Source organism: Galeopterus variegatus, unplaced genomic scaffold, assembly GCF_000696425.1.
Source record: "Galeopterus variegatus unplaced genomic scaffold, G_variegatus-3.0.2 Scaffold3, whole genome shotgun sequence".
In the NCBI taxonomy this organism is placed as follows: Eukaryota; Metazoa; Chordata; class Mammalia; order Dermoptera; family Cynocephalidae; genus Galeopterus; species Galeopterus variegatus.
The window spans coordinates 1,928,775-1,944,914 of NW_007726114.1; the positions used below are offsets into that span (position 1 = coordinate 1,928,775).

Consider the following 16,140-nt stretch of genomic DNA (forward strand, 5'->3'; position numbering starts at 1 on the left):
GGGATCCGAACCCTCGGACGGGAGCGCCGCCGCGCTTCCCAAGCGGCGCACTATCCAGTGCGCCACCGGGCCGGCCCCTAGATCTTTTTTTAAAAAAGTCTTCATATAGATTTTTCTAGGCTCCTTAGAGTTTCATTTTTTAATCTTTGTATCTTGCCTCCAGTTGAAATTTGTCCTAGTGTGAAACATGAGGGGTATTTTCATTTTAACAATATGATGAGGAAACAAATGCTAAGGAACTTGCTTAAGGTTACCAAGTTCACACACGGCGGAGATGCGAGTCAAACCCAGGACTATCCAAATCCAAAACTCGTGCTCTTAACATAGGACCTACAATGGTATGGCTTGTAGGATTATTGTGAGCATTAATGAGCAAAGTTTAAACGTATATTTGTGTGTAGTGGGGCGTAGGATATGTGTGGATGTTTTCTTTAAATCTCAGTACTCCAAACTGACTATTGCTTTCTTCATCTTGAGGATCGTTATTGTATGTGCTGAGCACCAAGCTTTGCTAGATCTTTGAAGCACATTTGTTTTAATGCTTTTCCCTTTCTTCCCCGTCCAGGTTCACAGAATGATTGCTGAGTTCAAGTTGATTCCCGGACTCAATAATTTGTTCGACAAGCTGATTTGGAGGAAACATTCAGCATCTGCCCTTGTCCTACACGGTCACAATCAGAACTGTGACTGTAGCCCGGTAAGCAAGAGACCCTGGGAACAAATGGGGCATTACTTGCTAGGAGTAGTTGTTTCAACTGCTGCTGACCTTTTGACCTCTCATTCTTTGGGAGTAGAGCGGAAACTAAGAGTCATGTTTTATAATCCTCCCAGTGGAAAGCTACCTTGGGCGAGGATCTGAGCCAGCCCCTCTACCTCTGCAGAAATGCCTTTTAAAGTGTTCCTGCCTAGGGCCTTCCAGCCAGCTTCTCCTTGTACACCTCTAGGATAGGGCTATCCAGGGCTATCCAGTCCATTACCTAGCAACAAGTTGTTCCTTATTCCATGTTCTATCACATTTTAATTTACATCCACTGATACGAGATTTGCCTCCTAGAACCACACACCACCAATGGTCTACGTCAAAAAAGGGCTTTGGGGGCAGGCCAGTTAGCTCAGTTGGTTACAGCATGGTGTTATAACACCAAAGTCAAGGGTTTGAATCCCCTACTGGCCAGTCAACAATTAAAAAAAGGTGGGGGTGGGGAGGGCTTTGGGATGCTTTGTGTTTTGGGGACCAAGGACTTGTCTCTGTCTTGCGACTCTTATAGTACTCTAGAGAGAGCACTGAGGTGGGACTCAGAAGGCGTGTGTGCCATTCACCTTGTTGGGAGAGCTTGAATGAGTTGCTGACTACCTAAGCCCTTGTTTTCTTGCAAAAAGGAGGGTAGGCTAGTGCCAGGGACAAGGGCCCCAATCTCTGCACTGTGTTCTGGAGACATTCCTCAGTGCCCTGTCTTCCACTTTACCATTTTTCTCTTTAGCCTTGTCAGATTTGTCTTTCAGTCCATCCATTTGAGTTTTTAACTTCAAGTGAATGTATTTTTCATTTCCAGACATACTGTCTGGCTCTTTTTTAAAAACTGCTTACTTAGTCTTTGTTCATCATGTTAATGTCTTGTCTTTCTTCTGTTGAATGTTTCTCTTTAGTCATTTGTAACATACTTTCTTTCTTTTTATTTTATTTTATTTTATTTTATTTTTTTTCCTTTTTGTCTTTTTTTTCGTGACCGGCAACGGATCGCAACCCTCAGTGTCGCGCCCGTACCGGACCGGGACCGGCCACGGGATCGCAACCCTCGGTGTTGCTCCCGCCCCTCGCTCAGCCAGTGAGCAGCCGGTCTGTATGTGGGATCCGAACCCTCGGCAGGAGCGCCACCGCGCTTCCCAAGCAGCGCACTATAGCAGTGCGCCACCGGGCCGGCCCCTTAACATACTTTCTTAGGTTCTCTTTCAATTGCTTATGGGTTACTAATGCTTGTGTTTGGGTCTTCAGACACTCAGGTTGGAGTGTTGCCTCCTGTTTTGTAACTTTTACAGAGAGGCCTCCTTCAGTGGGGCTTGTTTCCCCTGTGGGTACCTGTGTAGCATTGGCCATGGAAGTATTTCTTTCTCTCTTTTTGGTGGCTGGCCAATACAGGGATCCAAACCCTTGACCTTGATGTTATAACACTGTGCTCTAACCAACTGAAATAATGGGCCAGCCCACCTGGAAGTATTTCTACAGGGTACTTTTGCTTTGTCTGCCAGGTACTTCAAGGGGTATAACCGTCCCAAGGTCAGTTTCCACATTTAGTGTCTTGGCCCTGCCACTCTGGTAGTATGAGCCCAGGGTTTCTACTTCTGGAAGGTTCCCCTCCAGCTGCCAGCAGCACCCTGGCAGAGCCAGGCTTCTTTTTTGTTTATTTATTTATTTATTTATTTTATTTTGTGGTGTGCCAGTTTTACTTATTTATTATTTACTTATTTATTTATTTTTATTGAATCATAATTGATTATACATATTTTTGGGATTCGTTTTTGACATACGTTGATCAAATCAATATTACTAGTATGTATATGTTACAAATTGTACTTATTCTTTATGCCCTTTGTCCAATCTCTCCCTATACCCCTCTCCCTCCCCCCTCCCACCACTGGTAACCGTAGATTTCTTCTCTCCCTCTGAAAGAGTAATGGTTACTCTGTTGGTTTGTTGCCTAGATGATCTGTCCAGTGCTGAAAGGTGTGTTCAGGTCCCCAAATATTATCACAGAGCAGATGCTTCTTCTGTCACTCTGGAATGGGCTTTGTGGAGAGAGAGATCCTATTCTTTTATTTGGTTTCTGCTGGTGACTCTCCTTGTGTCAATGCACTCCAGTGGCTGGCGGACCATCTGCGTGGTGGTTGTGACATCTAGCCACTTTCGCAGTAGCTATGGTTACTGTGGTGGCTGTGGTGGGCCATCCACATGAAGGTGATGTTTTTGGCATACTCCTTGGCATTGGTGGTGTGCCTGGGTTCCAGGCCCCGGCTCCCTGCCCCAGGCCCCCAGGCGGGGCTCCGAGGCACTGGCAGTGTGCCTGATTGTGGGGGGGGGGTCCAGTCCCCAGCTCGATGCCCCCGGCCCCTGGGCGGGGCCCCAAGGTACTGGCAGTGTGCCTGGGTTTTGGGTGGGGAGTCCAGACCCTAAAGCCAGACTTCTTTGCCAGCTCCCTGCACTGATATGTCAGGTCTTTCTAACCCTCCTTTCATCAGGTGTACATGCTCCCCAGGCTTTACATGGCCTGAAGCTCTGTCTGGTCCCTGCAGAGCATTCACACCCAAGCCCGTGTGACTAGGTCTTGTTTCCACCTCTCCACAGCTGCAAGCATCAGCTCCTAGCTCTCTGTTCTGAATTCGATCCTTTCATTTCTCATTCTTATGGATTTCCCTTGCTTTCTTATGAACTTAACCTCACATTTCAAAGAATTTTAGTTATTTTTTATCCAATATGCTGGGATGTTTTTAGCAGGAAGATTCCGCATAAACTTAATCTGCTGTTGGCTAGATGTGGAAGTCAAAAAATGGTTTTCAAACTAAAGAAAAGTCTTTATTGTACAAGAAGCAAAGTGACTTGCCCAGACTCTCACAGAGTTGATTTATTTTGTTTTATTTTGTAACGTTGTGACTGTGATTTTAACCTTGATGATACATGTGTATTTTAGGACATCACCTTGAAGATACAGTTTTTGAGGCTTCTCCAGAGTTTCAGCGACCACCACGAGTAAGTGTGAACACGTCCCTATGAGAAGAGCTGTCAGGCTGTCTTCCAAAGGCCTCTCTTCCCTTGTCCAGTCACTGACCTCAGCTCAGGAGGAGGATCTGGGGGCTGGTGTGACACTGTAATAAGAGCTGCCATATTTCCAGCCCTTCCTTTGTGCCGGCCCTGTGCTGAGCTTTCCCTTAGCCTTCACAGCCACCCTAAAAAGTAAGCATGGAAGCTGTTGGCCTCTTCTTACACCTGGCATCAGTGCCCCTCTCAGAAGACTGTCCCTCTGAACCAGGAGTGGACAGCTTGGCTGTTCACAGGGGCTGGCAGGAACCTCAGACAGGCAAAGCTGGCTGAGTGTTTGCTTATTGAACACAGGGGGCATTTTTTGCCTCCACAAGGCATCTCTCCCATTTTTCTCAGACTACATTCTGCCCTCTCATTTTTTGTTTTTCAGCCTGTGATGGAGAATGTACAGGAAAATGATTGCTATAAGGAAAAGAGTGCAGGGAGGGGTGAAGAGCAGCTGACCCTTGACCTTGGGGCACTGGGGGTGGTGAAGACCTTGGCGAACTGAAACAATATGCCGCCACTGCTCAGCTCCAGCCAGCTGCAGGTGTATGGGAAACTGGGCCCACTGTTACACAGCTTCTGATTTCCTCCTGGCAAGGAAAGCCAGAATTTAAGATTTATGTGAAAAGTTCTGATTTTTCAATACTGGTTTATAGGCTGGCCAGTTAGCTTACTTGGTTAGAGCATGGTGCTGATAGCACCAAGGTTGAGGGTCTGCCAAAAAAAATAAATAAATTCTTTTGAAACATTGTTAAGCTAACAGAAAATGCCTGAGGACAGATGTGGCCTCAGAAGCCTCTACTTTGCAACTCCCCTCTTGATCATGCCTGACCATCCTCTTTGAGAGGTTCTCTGGCTGCAGGGCATATAGAAGCTCCAGAAAGTATGGAAACCTTCTGAAAGAAGGCAGTAGTAGTTTATGGAAGTACAATTTTTTCCCCTGAGGAGATGGGTCCCTAGCTTTCATCAGACTCAAATCTGAGCACTTCTCTGGGGATACACTGGTGAATGAAACAGCCACGGCCGTGCTCTCATGGAGGGTACAGTCTGGGAAGGGAGATGGGACATTCATCAGAGAACTTCACCAGTGGGTGTGTGGGGACAAATGGAGATGGCATTTGGGGGGAAAGGAGCATGGTCTGTGAGAGGATGTTTGACAGGGGTCTTGACCTGTCCAGAGGGCACTCAAGCACTCTTCCCTGCAGAATTAACTTGTCACTGAAGGGTCACTGGTAGTCAGTTGGGTGAAAAGGCAGTCTGAGAGGGTGAGTGTTCTAGCCAGAAGCCCCTATGGGAGGGAGCGCAGTGTGTTCAGGAAATCCAGTGTGGCCTGATGATGGGAGAGATGAGGGCTTGGCTCAGGGCAAGGCTGCACAGGTGATTAGTCACCAGACCACACAGGGTCTGGTGGGTCATGTTCACAGATCTGGATTTTATATATTCTTAAAGCAGTAAGAAGCTGTGGAAGTGTTTTAAACAGGAATGACAGAGTACTGTTTCTGAAGGTCACTCTGGGTGCTGTGTGAGGACCCAATTCCTGTGGGAGACCATTTAGGAAGGTGGTGCCATGCACAGGACGTGGGTGCTGACAGGCCTGGATGGGAAGGGGGTGGGGTCACAGCTGACCACACCTCTGCTTGTGTGACTGACTGTGGCCGGTGGAATGCTGCAGTAGGGCCAGGTGGAAGGAGTAGAACGACAAGTGTGACTGGACATGTTGAGGTCAGGTGCCTTTGAGAAATCAAGCAGAAATTTTTACTGTGACTGACTGTGGCCGGTGGAATGCTGCAGTAGGGCCAGGTGGAAGGAGTAGAACGACAACTGTGACTGGACATGTTGAGGTCAGGTGCCTTTGAGAAATCAAGCAGAAATGTTTAGCAGGCAAAAGAAAGGCTGGAGGTGCCAAGGGAAGGGGCCTCGTTAGTGAGTGTGGCAGGCAGGGGTGGGCCACAGCCTGAGCACCCAGGTGCCCTCCTTCAGAAGGCTGCTCGGGGCTGAGGGGTCCTGGGGAAAGGCATCTGGTGGATCCTTCCATTCTCTCTCTTTCCACAGGAGATGGGCAGGAGGCTCCCTGCACTAGTCCAGTGCTGAGTTGTCAGCCTAGTTCCTGCCCTTCACCCCATGCGATCCATTTGTTTCAGGAACAAGTACCTGCTACTCAACAACCAGGAGCTGAACGAACTCAGTGCCATCTCCCTCAAGGCCAACATCCCCGAGGTGGAAGCTGTCCTCAACACTGACAGGTGAACTGGGGGGGAGGGGGGGGTTGCTGCTTTGGCCACAACCCACCCTGGCTGCCTGCATGCCCCAGGGCTCACAGATGGGCACACACAGGTGTGCACGTGTGTCCTTTCTTGCTCATACGTAGCTGTGACGTCCTGAGAGCTCCTGTGTGCCAGGCAGTGGATGCACGTCACCTTCATTTTCTCATGTGAGCTTCACAGCAGCCCTAGGAGGGAAGTGCCATCATCACCTCCACTTTACAGATGAGGGAGCAGAGGCTTGGAGACATTACCTTGCAGAGGCATCTGTGTTCTGCAGCCCTCCCCTTGTCATGTGCATATGGCGCCTTTGCTGATGTGCTCTTTTCTTGCCTGGGGCAGCTGCAGCCAAGCAGAGCAGACAAAAGCAGGCCTTTCGGCCTCTCATCCTCTGCCGAGAGTTGAGTCCCATTGCCTGTCTTATATTTCCTCATCTTCTGAGGCAGGGTGATGAGGTGACAGGCTCGCAGGATTCAGAATAGGGCAGACTTTACCAAGCAGCAGGAGCCATAATTTCCCATCCTTTTTTTTAAGGCAGCAGAACTCTTTGTTCAAATGGAATTGTACACAGTCCTGCCCTAATGTGTGTAATGGATAAAAGTAGAGCTGCTCTATTTGAAGATGGAGTTTAAGGGCCCAGACACTGCCTGCTTGGCCATCTTTTTTCCCTCATGATGGCGCCTGAGTCACTTCCTCATCTGCTGCCTTTATTTCATACACCAGGAAGCTGAGGCCTGGAGGCATGGGTACTTGTCCGAGGCCCAGCTGGAAAGGAACCTCAGGCGGGGAGTACTGTGGACCCCACCCTGTTGGCCCAGACCTTGCCCCATCTGGCAGATTCTGTCATGGCCTGTTTCATTTTTGCTGTAAACAGCCCTTCCTCCAGCAGTTCTGAGCCCTGTCTGACTCTCGATGTGCCTCTGTCCTCTTGCTATTGGGTTTGGGGCAGGAAAGCTGGCCTGAGATGCAGCGAGGGTGCACTTGGCTGTTCACTTCTGTGACTGCAGGAGTCTCTGGGGGCCCTGGTCCCAGGTGGAGCAGGAGGGCATCCTGCAGACTTGGAAATGTCCCTGTGGTTTTTCACCCACCTAAGCCAGCAGAATGACCCAGCCCTAAGGCCCCTGTCAGCCTCCCAGATTGGCCAGCAATGTCCCTGTCTTTTATTTCAGGAGTTTGGTGTGTGATGGGAAGAGGGGCTTATTAACTCGTCTACTGCAGGTCATGAAGAAGGAACCAGCTGAGTCATCTTTCAGGTGGGTCTGAGGACAGGTACCTGGCACTTCTGAGGGGTGCGGGAGCCAAGCGTTTCTCCTTGAGTTACCTGCGCCCACCCTGGAGGGCGGTTACTGCTGGGGAGGAGCGGTTTGACTACCGTCTCGCCCTGGCTTGACTTGGCAGGGATGTGTGAGCTGCTGCTGCTGCTGCTGCATGCCTGCAGTATGTTCCAAGAACAGCCCGAGTGCTCACCAGGCACCTGTTCTGTGCTGGTGCTAGATGGGTGGAAGAGAAGCAGGGTACCAGGCCCTACCCACATGGAGTTCCTTGGGGTTGTAGGAAACAGGCATGAAGAGAAACCTGTTCCAATGCAGGATCTGGCCCAGGAGCTGCAGGAGCAAAGGAAAGCTCCTGCCCCTGTTGGGGACTGGTGGGGGTGGGTGTGGACAGGGAGGCCTTCTCAGAGTCCCTTAGTCTCATCATGGATGCTCAAGGGGTGACTGAAGGAGTGGACATGAAGAATTCCATCAGGGCTGGGTGTGAGCTGTCTGTTGGCTTTGTGCCCAAATGGTCCCTTGTCACCTCAGCTTGCCTTGTCCAGACTCCCCATCATGGAGCCCCACTGTACTCACTGGGCCAGTCACCATCAGCCACCTCTCCTCTAGACCAGCCCATCACATGGAGCTCAGTGGCCTGTCCACACATGTCTATCAGCTTCCCTCACACATTCCTGGCCCCTTAATTCCATGTCCTCCTTTCTTCTAAAAGGACAAAGCCTAGAGTGTATTTTCACCTGGGACCCACTAGAGCCAGTGCTTTGGTCCCAGATGCCATCTTCCCTGTAACACAATCCCTTCCAGACAGACCTAGATAGAAGACTATTCCCCATTGAGCTGTTACCTCCAGGAGGATGGGGATTCTTTTGCTTAGTGCTGTGTCCCCAAGGGCTAGAGTGAGGCCCATTGCCTGGTAGATGTTCAGTAAATATCTGTTGAATACATGAAAAGGCAGCAAACATCTCCCAACCCCTTGGGAACTGAACATGGGCCGGAAGAGGGCAGCTTTAGCCACCTGGGCCAGGGGTCAACATTTGGGTCGCAGGTTTTGGCAAGCCCGGGCTGTGGAGAGTTTCCTCCGAGGGACCACCTCCTATGCAGACCAGATGTTCCTGCTGAAGCGAGGCCTTCTGGAGGTATGGCCTGGAGGAGCCAGGGTGTCGGGTGTCCATTCTCCCCGCGGCCCCACACATTGCTTTCCTGTCCTGAGCCCTAAATAGTTCATCAGGAGCAGACGAAATCTCATTTTTAAACGCCACTGCAGATTGTTCTAGTGTTTGCCCTGGTTTCTAGCTCTGGATTTCCCATGGGTGTTCAAGAAGTGATTGAGGGATTTAGGGGGTGGCCGTGCAGAAGGGTAAGAGTCTAGAGTTGTCCAGCAAGGCCTTTTGACCCCGAGGATATTTTGATACTGACTAAAAGTTAATTTTCCTTTACTGAATAATGACCTTCAGAAAGAGCAAAATTTACAAAGGAGAGGGAGCAAAATAGTTGAAGTTATAATTGGTTTTAGAAAAAATTGATATGGATGAGAAACTGACCCATAAATTGTTGTAAAGTCCGTATGGGAAAGAATTGATCCAAATCAATGTAACTTCAAGAAAATGAAAATGGAAAATGTTGGAAACAGTTTAACTTGTAGAAAACTTTATCAAGGAGTTAAATTGGCTTTATGTTCTTGATAAAAATTCATTGATTTGGGTTTTAACTTTAAACAATTTCATTTATAAACACAAAGACAAACCATGGGGTCAAAACATGTCCTGTGCCCTCAAGCTCTGTCCTTCATTTACTTGAATGGCCTCTGTGTGTGGACAGTGGCTGATCTTGGGTCCGGAGATGGTACCCCTTGCCTGAGAGCTGAGTGCTCTGGCCATTTGGTGACTACAGAGCAGGTTAGAGGCTTCAGCTATGAGCCCTGGGCAAGTGAGAGATTGTGCTACATAGCCCACCCGTTCCCCTCTCCTGGTGAGGCATGTTGGACCTGGACCTGGCCTTGGCACCACCAGCATCCTCAGCTAAGAGTCTAGACAGGCCTGCAAGTTCCATCGACCTGGATGCTTGCTTAAAGCAGATGTGGGGCCTGAGCTCCATGCCAGGCCCCGGGGAGAGAGAGGTGGGGGCAGCCCCATTCACACCTTCACCCTGTGCCCTCCTCATCCCCAGCACATCCTGTACTGCATTGTGGACAGCGAGTGCAAGTCAAGGGATGTGCTCCAGAGTTACTTTGACCTCCTGGGGGAGCTGATGAAGTTCAATGTTGATGCCTTCAAGAGATTCAATAAGTACATCAACACTGATGCAAAGGTATGGTTAACCCAGGCCTCCGTGAAGTTTGCTGGACTGTCTAGAAGTTATCTTAGAGCCCTGTTCTGCCAGTCTTCAGGTGTGGGTTTAAAATTGGAGAATGCTGGGGAGTCAGTGGCCAGTCTTTAGCAAACATTCGTTAGTGCTGTGCCAGACCCTGGGGATACTGGGAATACCTCAGCTGCTTGTGGGCAGGGAGTGAGGGTGGGAACAGGTGGGATGTGAAACTGTTGTGTGGTGGGTGGCGTGGTGGGAGCCCTAGGAGGGAGGGACTGGGCCTTGTGTGTTAGGCTCACAGGGGCGGATGTGACAGAAGCTCAGCTCAGACTAGCTGAAGTAAACATTAGAGGAATCCAGCCCCCTGCAGTGGAAAACCACTGGACAGAGTGGCAGAGGAGCTGGGCTGAGCTCCTGGTTGTGCTGCTTAGTAGCTGGGTGCTGAGGGCAGGTCACTCAGCTTGTCTGACCTCTGTCTTCCTGTCTGTGAAGCAGTGGGCTGGGGTGGAAGAGGCCAGCACCCCTTGCAGTGATTGCCCACCCTGGGCCACGGTTGTCTCTGGGCAGCATCTTGCTGCCTCCCGTCAGCTCCGGCTCTACTCCAGTTCCAGGTGTTCCTGAAGCAGATCAACAGCTCCCTGGTGGACTCCAACATGCTGGTGCGCTGCGTCACTCTTTCGCTGGACCGATTTGAAAACCAGGTGGACATGAAAGGTAGGAAAAAGCCAGGACAGATCAGTCCAGCGTGACAGTGCAGTCTCAGCAAGGAGACCAGAACCACTGCAGTAGCCACATGTGCAAACACCCGGGTGGCTGATGTCAAGGTGGTGGCTCTCTGGGTGGTTTGCTTCGTTTGCTGCTTTGACTTTTCTCTGTTGTTCATGCTTCCTTTAATAAGCAGGTATGACATTTTAGTAAAGGAAGAAAACCGTTGTTGCCAGCAAAATACAAAAAACAAACAAAAAACATCTTCCTCTTCTGGGCTGGGATTGCCTGGGATGAGATAGGGCGCTTTGTTTTCAGTCTCCCATGCAGTGGTGGCATGGAGGACCTGTGGCGTGGCGGGGGCGTCTGAGCTCACCTGGAGTTGCTTACACACTTTGATGCGCATATGTACACTTGGACTTTTTTTCCTAGGAGAGGGGCTATGGCATCTAGCAGATTCTCACAAGGTGTGACCTTCCAACCTACCACCAAAAAACATACTTGTCCCTTGTCACAATCATTGTCATTGGTAGCAAGAAGTTTCCTTGTCATTTGGTAATTTAGCCATTCGTCTCCTTTTTCTGCCCCAAAGAGTCTATTTCAGGGGAATGGCCACACAGATTTGAGTACATTGAGCTGTGGCCCCCTCCTCCCAATATCGTGGGAGGCAGGCACGAGTGGAAGAAGCAGACCCTCTGCACAGTGCGTCCCGACAGGGCCTGACACTCTTGAGAGTGTTAGGCACTTTGGAAAACGACTCGAACCTTTTCATTGTTTTCTTAATTTAGTGTTGTTGATCTGTCTTCCTGCCCAGGAAAACTCTACTGTGTGTAATATGGAGGAGCAAGGGTCTGGAGCCAGGCTGGGGAGGCTGCTCCCTGAGCGTGGTTCTGCAGGACAAGGTGGGGAGCTCCCGGGGGGCTCTGGGGAGAACATAGGCGTAGCCTGGGGGCAGCACAGCGGGAGATCATTTCTTCCTGCTGCAGCCTGCTTCTGTTGTTGTTTTGGTGGTGAGGAGCTCCCAGCTTCACAGAGGCAGGATTCAAGGTGAGCTCTTCTAGAGGCCTAGGTGGACCTGCCACTGGGCCTGAGCTCGCTGCTCACATCTCTGCCTCCCTCCACAGTTGCTGAGGTCCTGTCCGAGTGTCGCCTGCTTGCCTACATATCCCAGGTGCCCACGCAGATGTCCTTTCTCTTCCGCCTCATCAACATCATCCACGTACAGACGCTGACCCAGGTGAGAGGCTTAGCAGACGGGCAGTGGGGGAAGGTAGACTGGACATGATTGCCCTCATCCTGGAGCCACCAGCGTCTGTCTCCATCTCCCTCCCTCGCTCTAGAAGTGCATCTCCTGAGCCCCAGCTCTTCTAAGGTCACAGACTGAGCCAGGTCACAGTCAAGATCGGCACTGTGTTCTTCTAACTCCACTCCAGTCCTTCCCTGCCTTTCCCCAGCGTCCGACGTCCCCCGCCCCTCCTGCTGTGCCAGCCATTGGAATTAGACCTGAGATTGCCTCCCAGCCCCCTCACTGAGCAGCTGTGCAGCTTCCCTTCTCTGAGCTTCACACGCCTCTTTCCTGAGGTGTGGGTAATACTAGTGCCTCTCAGAGGTGATTCTTTTGCTCTGCCATCTAACAAATGTTTGTTGAGGCTAGGCCCTGGCCAGGGGATGCACAGCAGACAAGACAGAGACTCTTCCTCCCGAGGCTCACTGTCTAGTGCTGAGGGAAAGTTTTAAAGTGAGATTACTGCACCTAACATGTGTACCCAACCCTGTCTGGGTATCAAATCTTCCAAAAGCAGCAATGCCTGAGCTGAGATCTGGATAAGGACAGATGTCATTGCTGTCAGGGTGGGGATGGTGGTGGGTGGACGTGAGGAACAGTAGGGTTCTCAGGCAGGATGCTGGTGGTGCTGGCTTTCCTCCTTCCCCCCAGTCTTGTCTCAGGGCTGTGTTGGGCCAGCTCAGTGGGTGGCCTCTGGACTTTGCTGGAACCATGCAGGGCCTAGGACAACCCTCCTTGCTGCCTGTTGGCTGCCCAGGTTCACCAGAAGCCACTGGGGCTACAGGCACACACCTAACCATGGCTGGCCCGGGGCCTTGCAGGAGAATGTCAGCTGCCTCAACACTAGTCTGGTGATCCTGATGCTGGCCCGACGGAAAGAGCGGCTGCCCTTGTACCTGCGGCTGCTGCAGCGGATGGAGCATAGCAAGAAGTATCCTGGCTTCCTGCTCAACAACTTCCACAACCTGCTGCGCTTCTGGCAGCAGCATTACCTGCACAAGGACAAGGACAGCACCTGCCTGGAGAATGTGAGTGCCCCACCCCCAGAATAGGTGGAACAGGTGGTGGGTAGTCAGCAGGCACACAGACCCAGGGCCCCTCAGAAGGGCATCCGGGGTGCATGGTCCCCTCCTGGGCAACGTGGCGGGCAGCTCTTTGTCCCCTTACCAAGGCCCTCTCCACGGGGTGCCAGGCTTGACCTGGGTCTTCCAGGCACCCCCAGCCCCTTTCTCTTTGCCCAGAGCTCCTGCATCAGCTTCTCATACTGGAAGGAGACAGTGTCCATCCTGTTGAACCCGGACCGCCAGTCACCCTCTGCCCTTGTCAGCTACATCGAGGAGCCCTACATGGACATAGACAGGGATTTCACTGAGGAGTGACCCTGGGCCAGGCCTCAGGAGGCTGCTGGGCTGGGGCCAGTGTGGGTGAGCATGGGTACACGTGCCACACACCCTGTCCTGTTCCCACCCCCTCACTCCCACCTCCCTGCTGCTCTCTGCCTGCCCCAGGTCTAAAGGTACAGGCTTGGTGGGAGGGAGAGTCCTAGAAGCTCTTGGCCCCTGGGCCTGAGGGCCCCAGTTCATTAGGGAGACTCAGTTCCCTCTTGATCCCCATGATGAGGACAGGGACACCATGCCCACCCACGCTTCAGGGCCCTGGCCCACCCAGAGTTAGGGAGACTCCTAAAAATAGCTCTGTCTGAGCTCCTGCCCAGTCTCTTGTCTGTCAGTCCTGGGGTTAGGGAGACTCAGTTCCCTCTTGATCCCCATGATGAGGACAGGGACACCATGCCCACCCACCCTTCAGGGCCCTGGCCCACCCAGAGTTAGGGAGACTCCTAAAAATAGCTCTGTCTGAGCTCCTGCCCAGTCTCTTGTCTGTCAGTCCTGGGGTGGGGAGGAAGATATGGGCGCCCCCCCGTCTGTGAGCTGAGCCTCCCCTGTCCCTGGCCTTTGGACCCAGGCAAAGGCTTCTGAGCCCTGGGCAGAGGTGGGGCTACCAGAGAGAGAATGCTGCCTTCCCGCAAGCCTGCCCATCTGTTCCTCCCTCCCTTGTTTTCCTTTAGCTCCTCTGGTTCTGTTTGCTCATTGGCCGCTGTGTTCTTCCCAAGGGGTTACCCCAGAAGTGGGGGGCCTTTTCCCTCCATCCCTTGGGGCACAGGGTGGCTGTGCCTGCCCTAGGCAGCATCTCCTGCCTGAGCCCAGACACAGGAGCCTGGCTGGGAGCTCACTCTCAGCCCCTCCTTGTGTTGCCAATTTATTAACAACAAATAAACCAATTAAATGGAGACTAGTAAAGAACTTTATTTTAAATGACTGTTGTGAACCTGACTTTTATCCGTGGGCCTGTGTGAAATTGAAATTCACCTCCCCCTCGAATTTCAAAGTAGGAGAAGGAAACCAGCTGGAGCTACAGATGCGGCATTTATTCAGGGTCTTGGGGAGGATGAGGGGCTGCAGATGGGGGTGAAAAGATGACACATCCGGGTTGGGTAGCTGGAGGTGAATGATAGACAAACAGCATATGTCCTTCTTCAGAGGCCAGGGGCTCAGGCTGTCACTCCTTGTGCTGAGGGAAGAGGGATGGCCAAGTGAGCTGCACCACCTCCTCTGCCCCGTGCAGAGGGCGGTGCCCCATGCCACCCCTCACCTTGGAGCCTAGGGCATCCCGGGTCCGTGCCCGTAGCTTGTTGGCCTGGGTTTCTGCCATGTCTGCCCGCTCCTCTGCATCGTCCAACTCGTGCTGGGCTTTGCGATATTTGGCCAGGTTGGTGTTAGCCTGCTGCTCCTAGAGGCACATACAGGGCCTTGGTAACTGAGATGGTCATTCTGGTCCCTGCCCCATCCCCAGAAGGGAGCTGGCTTCTGGTCCTCAGCTCTGTTGCTACTACTGTTCTCCCTCCTCACCAGCAGCTGCGGCAGGTATTAGGAAGTTAAGACTCCTTTGAAAGGCGCCTGCGAGCCAACCCAGCCCATCAGAGGCCATCTCCAGCCCTGGCGAGGGGAAAGCACATGGGCGCACTCCGAGAGACAGCTAGGTCTAGCCTTTTCCTGGAGCTGTGAGAAACCTTTCTCCCCATGGGCAGTGGGTCACTGAGCTGGGAGGATGGAGCTGCCACCCCTTAGGGAGCCTGCTGCTGATGCTTCACCTGGCCAGTTGGGCCAGCCCAGGCATGCTGGCCAGTAGTAGGCCCCAGGTGCCCAGTCCTCAGCGCACTCACCGCCTCCTCGAACTGGCGCTTGTAGCTCTTGACCTTGCTCTGCAGCTTGTCCACTAGGTCCTGCATACGAGCCAGGTTCTTCCTGTCCTCCTCGGCCTGGGCAGGCACAGGGGACTTAGGACTTGCGTGGATGGAGCCAGCTCCAGGGCTGCCCCCAGGGTAGACCCTGTCACCCACCTGGTACGCAAGCTCCTTGACCCGGCGCTCATGTTTGCGCACCCCTTTGAGGGCCTCAGCATGCTTCTTCTGCTCTGCGTCCAGCTCAGCCTCCAGCTCCCGCACCTGCGGGCAGCCAGGGGACGGGCCTGATGGCCTAGTGTGCCCTCAGACTGCCCACCCTGCCTGGGGAAAGGACTGGAGGGGCCGCACACACCTTGGCCTCCAGCTTCTGCACCTGCTTCTTCCCGCCTCGGAGGGCGGCCTGTTCTGCCTCCTCCAGCCGTGCCTGCAGCTCCCGCACCGTCTGCTCCAGGGTCTTTTTCATCCGTTCCAGGTGTGCACTCGTGTCCTGCTCCTTCTTCAGCTCCTCGGCCATCATGGCTGCCTGCAGAGGAGATGGCATGGTCAGAAGGTGGCCAGCCCCAGAGGAAGTCCCTCTGGGCTCTGCCCCAGGCCCCCCACAGCCCTGGCCCAGCCTCACGTCTGTGATGGCCTTTTTGGCCTTCTCCTCGGCCTCCCGCCTCTCTTGGGCAGCCTCCTCCACCTCCCCGCTCAGCTGGGCCAAATCCGCCTCAAGCTTCTTTTTCTGGTTCAGAAGGCCCGTGTTCTAGTGGGAAGCAGAGTCTCAGAGCTGGCCAGTGGGCCTCCACCCCACCCATCCCCGTGGGCCCCACTCTCCGTCCCCACCTGCGAGTGCAGGAGGTTGAGGCGCTCGGTGGCCTCCAACAGCTCCTGTTCTGCCAGCCGCCGGCTGCGCTCGCCCTGTTCCAGGGCGGCCCGCAGCTCCTCCAGCTCGGCAGCCAGCAGCGCAGCCCGGCGCTCCAGGGCCTGTGCCTGCTCACGGAGCTCGGCAGCCAGCCGCTGCTCTTCGTCCCGCCCTGCCTGCTCCTCCTTGAGTTGGGCCTGCAGCAGCCGCATGGCTGCCTGTGCCTCCATGGCCTGGCGGGCGGCATGGCCCAGCTGTAGCTCCAGGTCATTGAGGTCGCCTTCCATCTTCTTCTTGAGCCGCAGTGCCTCATTGCGGGCCCGGGTCTCTGCGTCCAGGGAGGCCTGCAGGGACTCCACTGCCCGCTGGTGGTTGCGCCTATGGCAGGGTGAGATGGAAGGGGCGCCTTAGCACATGGGAGACGCAGGTG

At 53.0% G+C, this 16,140-nt stretch overlaps 3 protein-coding genes across 3 annotated transcripts in view; 2 read left to right on the forward strand and 1 right to left on the reverse strand.

The window, feature by feature from the left end:
* Positions 1-13,912, forward strand: part of TRPC4AP (transient receptor potential cation channel, subfamily C, member 4 associated protein) — a 94,182-nt gene extending 80,270 nt beyond the window's left edge. The window contains exon 20 of the transcript XR_550426.1: positions 13,401-13,912. The gene's annotated coding sequence lies outside the window, so the exon portion shown is untranslated. The remainder of the gene's footprint in view (positions 1-13,400) is intronic.
* The window catches only part of MYH7B (myosin, heavy chain 7B, cardiac muscle, beta), a 45,220-nt gene that overhangs the window by 8,263 nt on the left and 20,817 nt on the right, over positions 1-16,140 (reverse strand). The window lies entirely within an intron of this gene.
* On the forward strand, positions 539-13,912 carry LOC103589646 (short transient receptor potential channel 4-associated protein-like). The gene is made up of 11 exons (XM_008571717.1): positions 539-697; positions 3,684-3,742; positions 5,941-6,042; positions 7,230-7,313; positions 8,377-8,467; positions 9,498-9,638; positions 10,241-10,349; positions 11,465-11,577; positions 12,447-12,653; positions 12,867-13,245; positions 13,401-13,912. The coding sequence occupies exons 1-10, from the start codon at positions 539-541 to the stop codon at positions 13,002-13,004; spliced, it is 1,203 nt and encodes a 400-aa protein (XP_008569939.1). The 3' UTR covers positions 13,005-13,245; positions 13,401-13,912.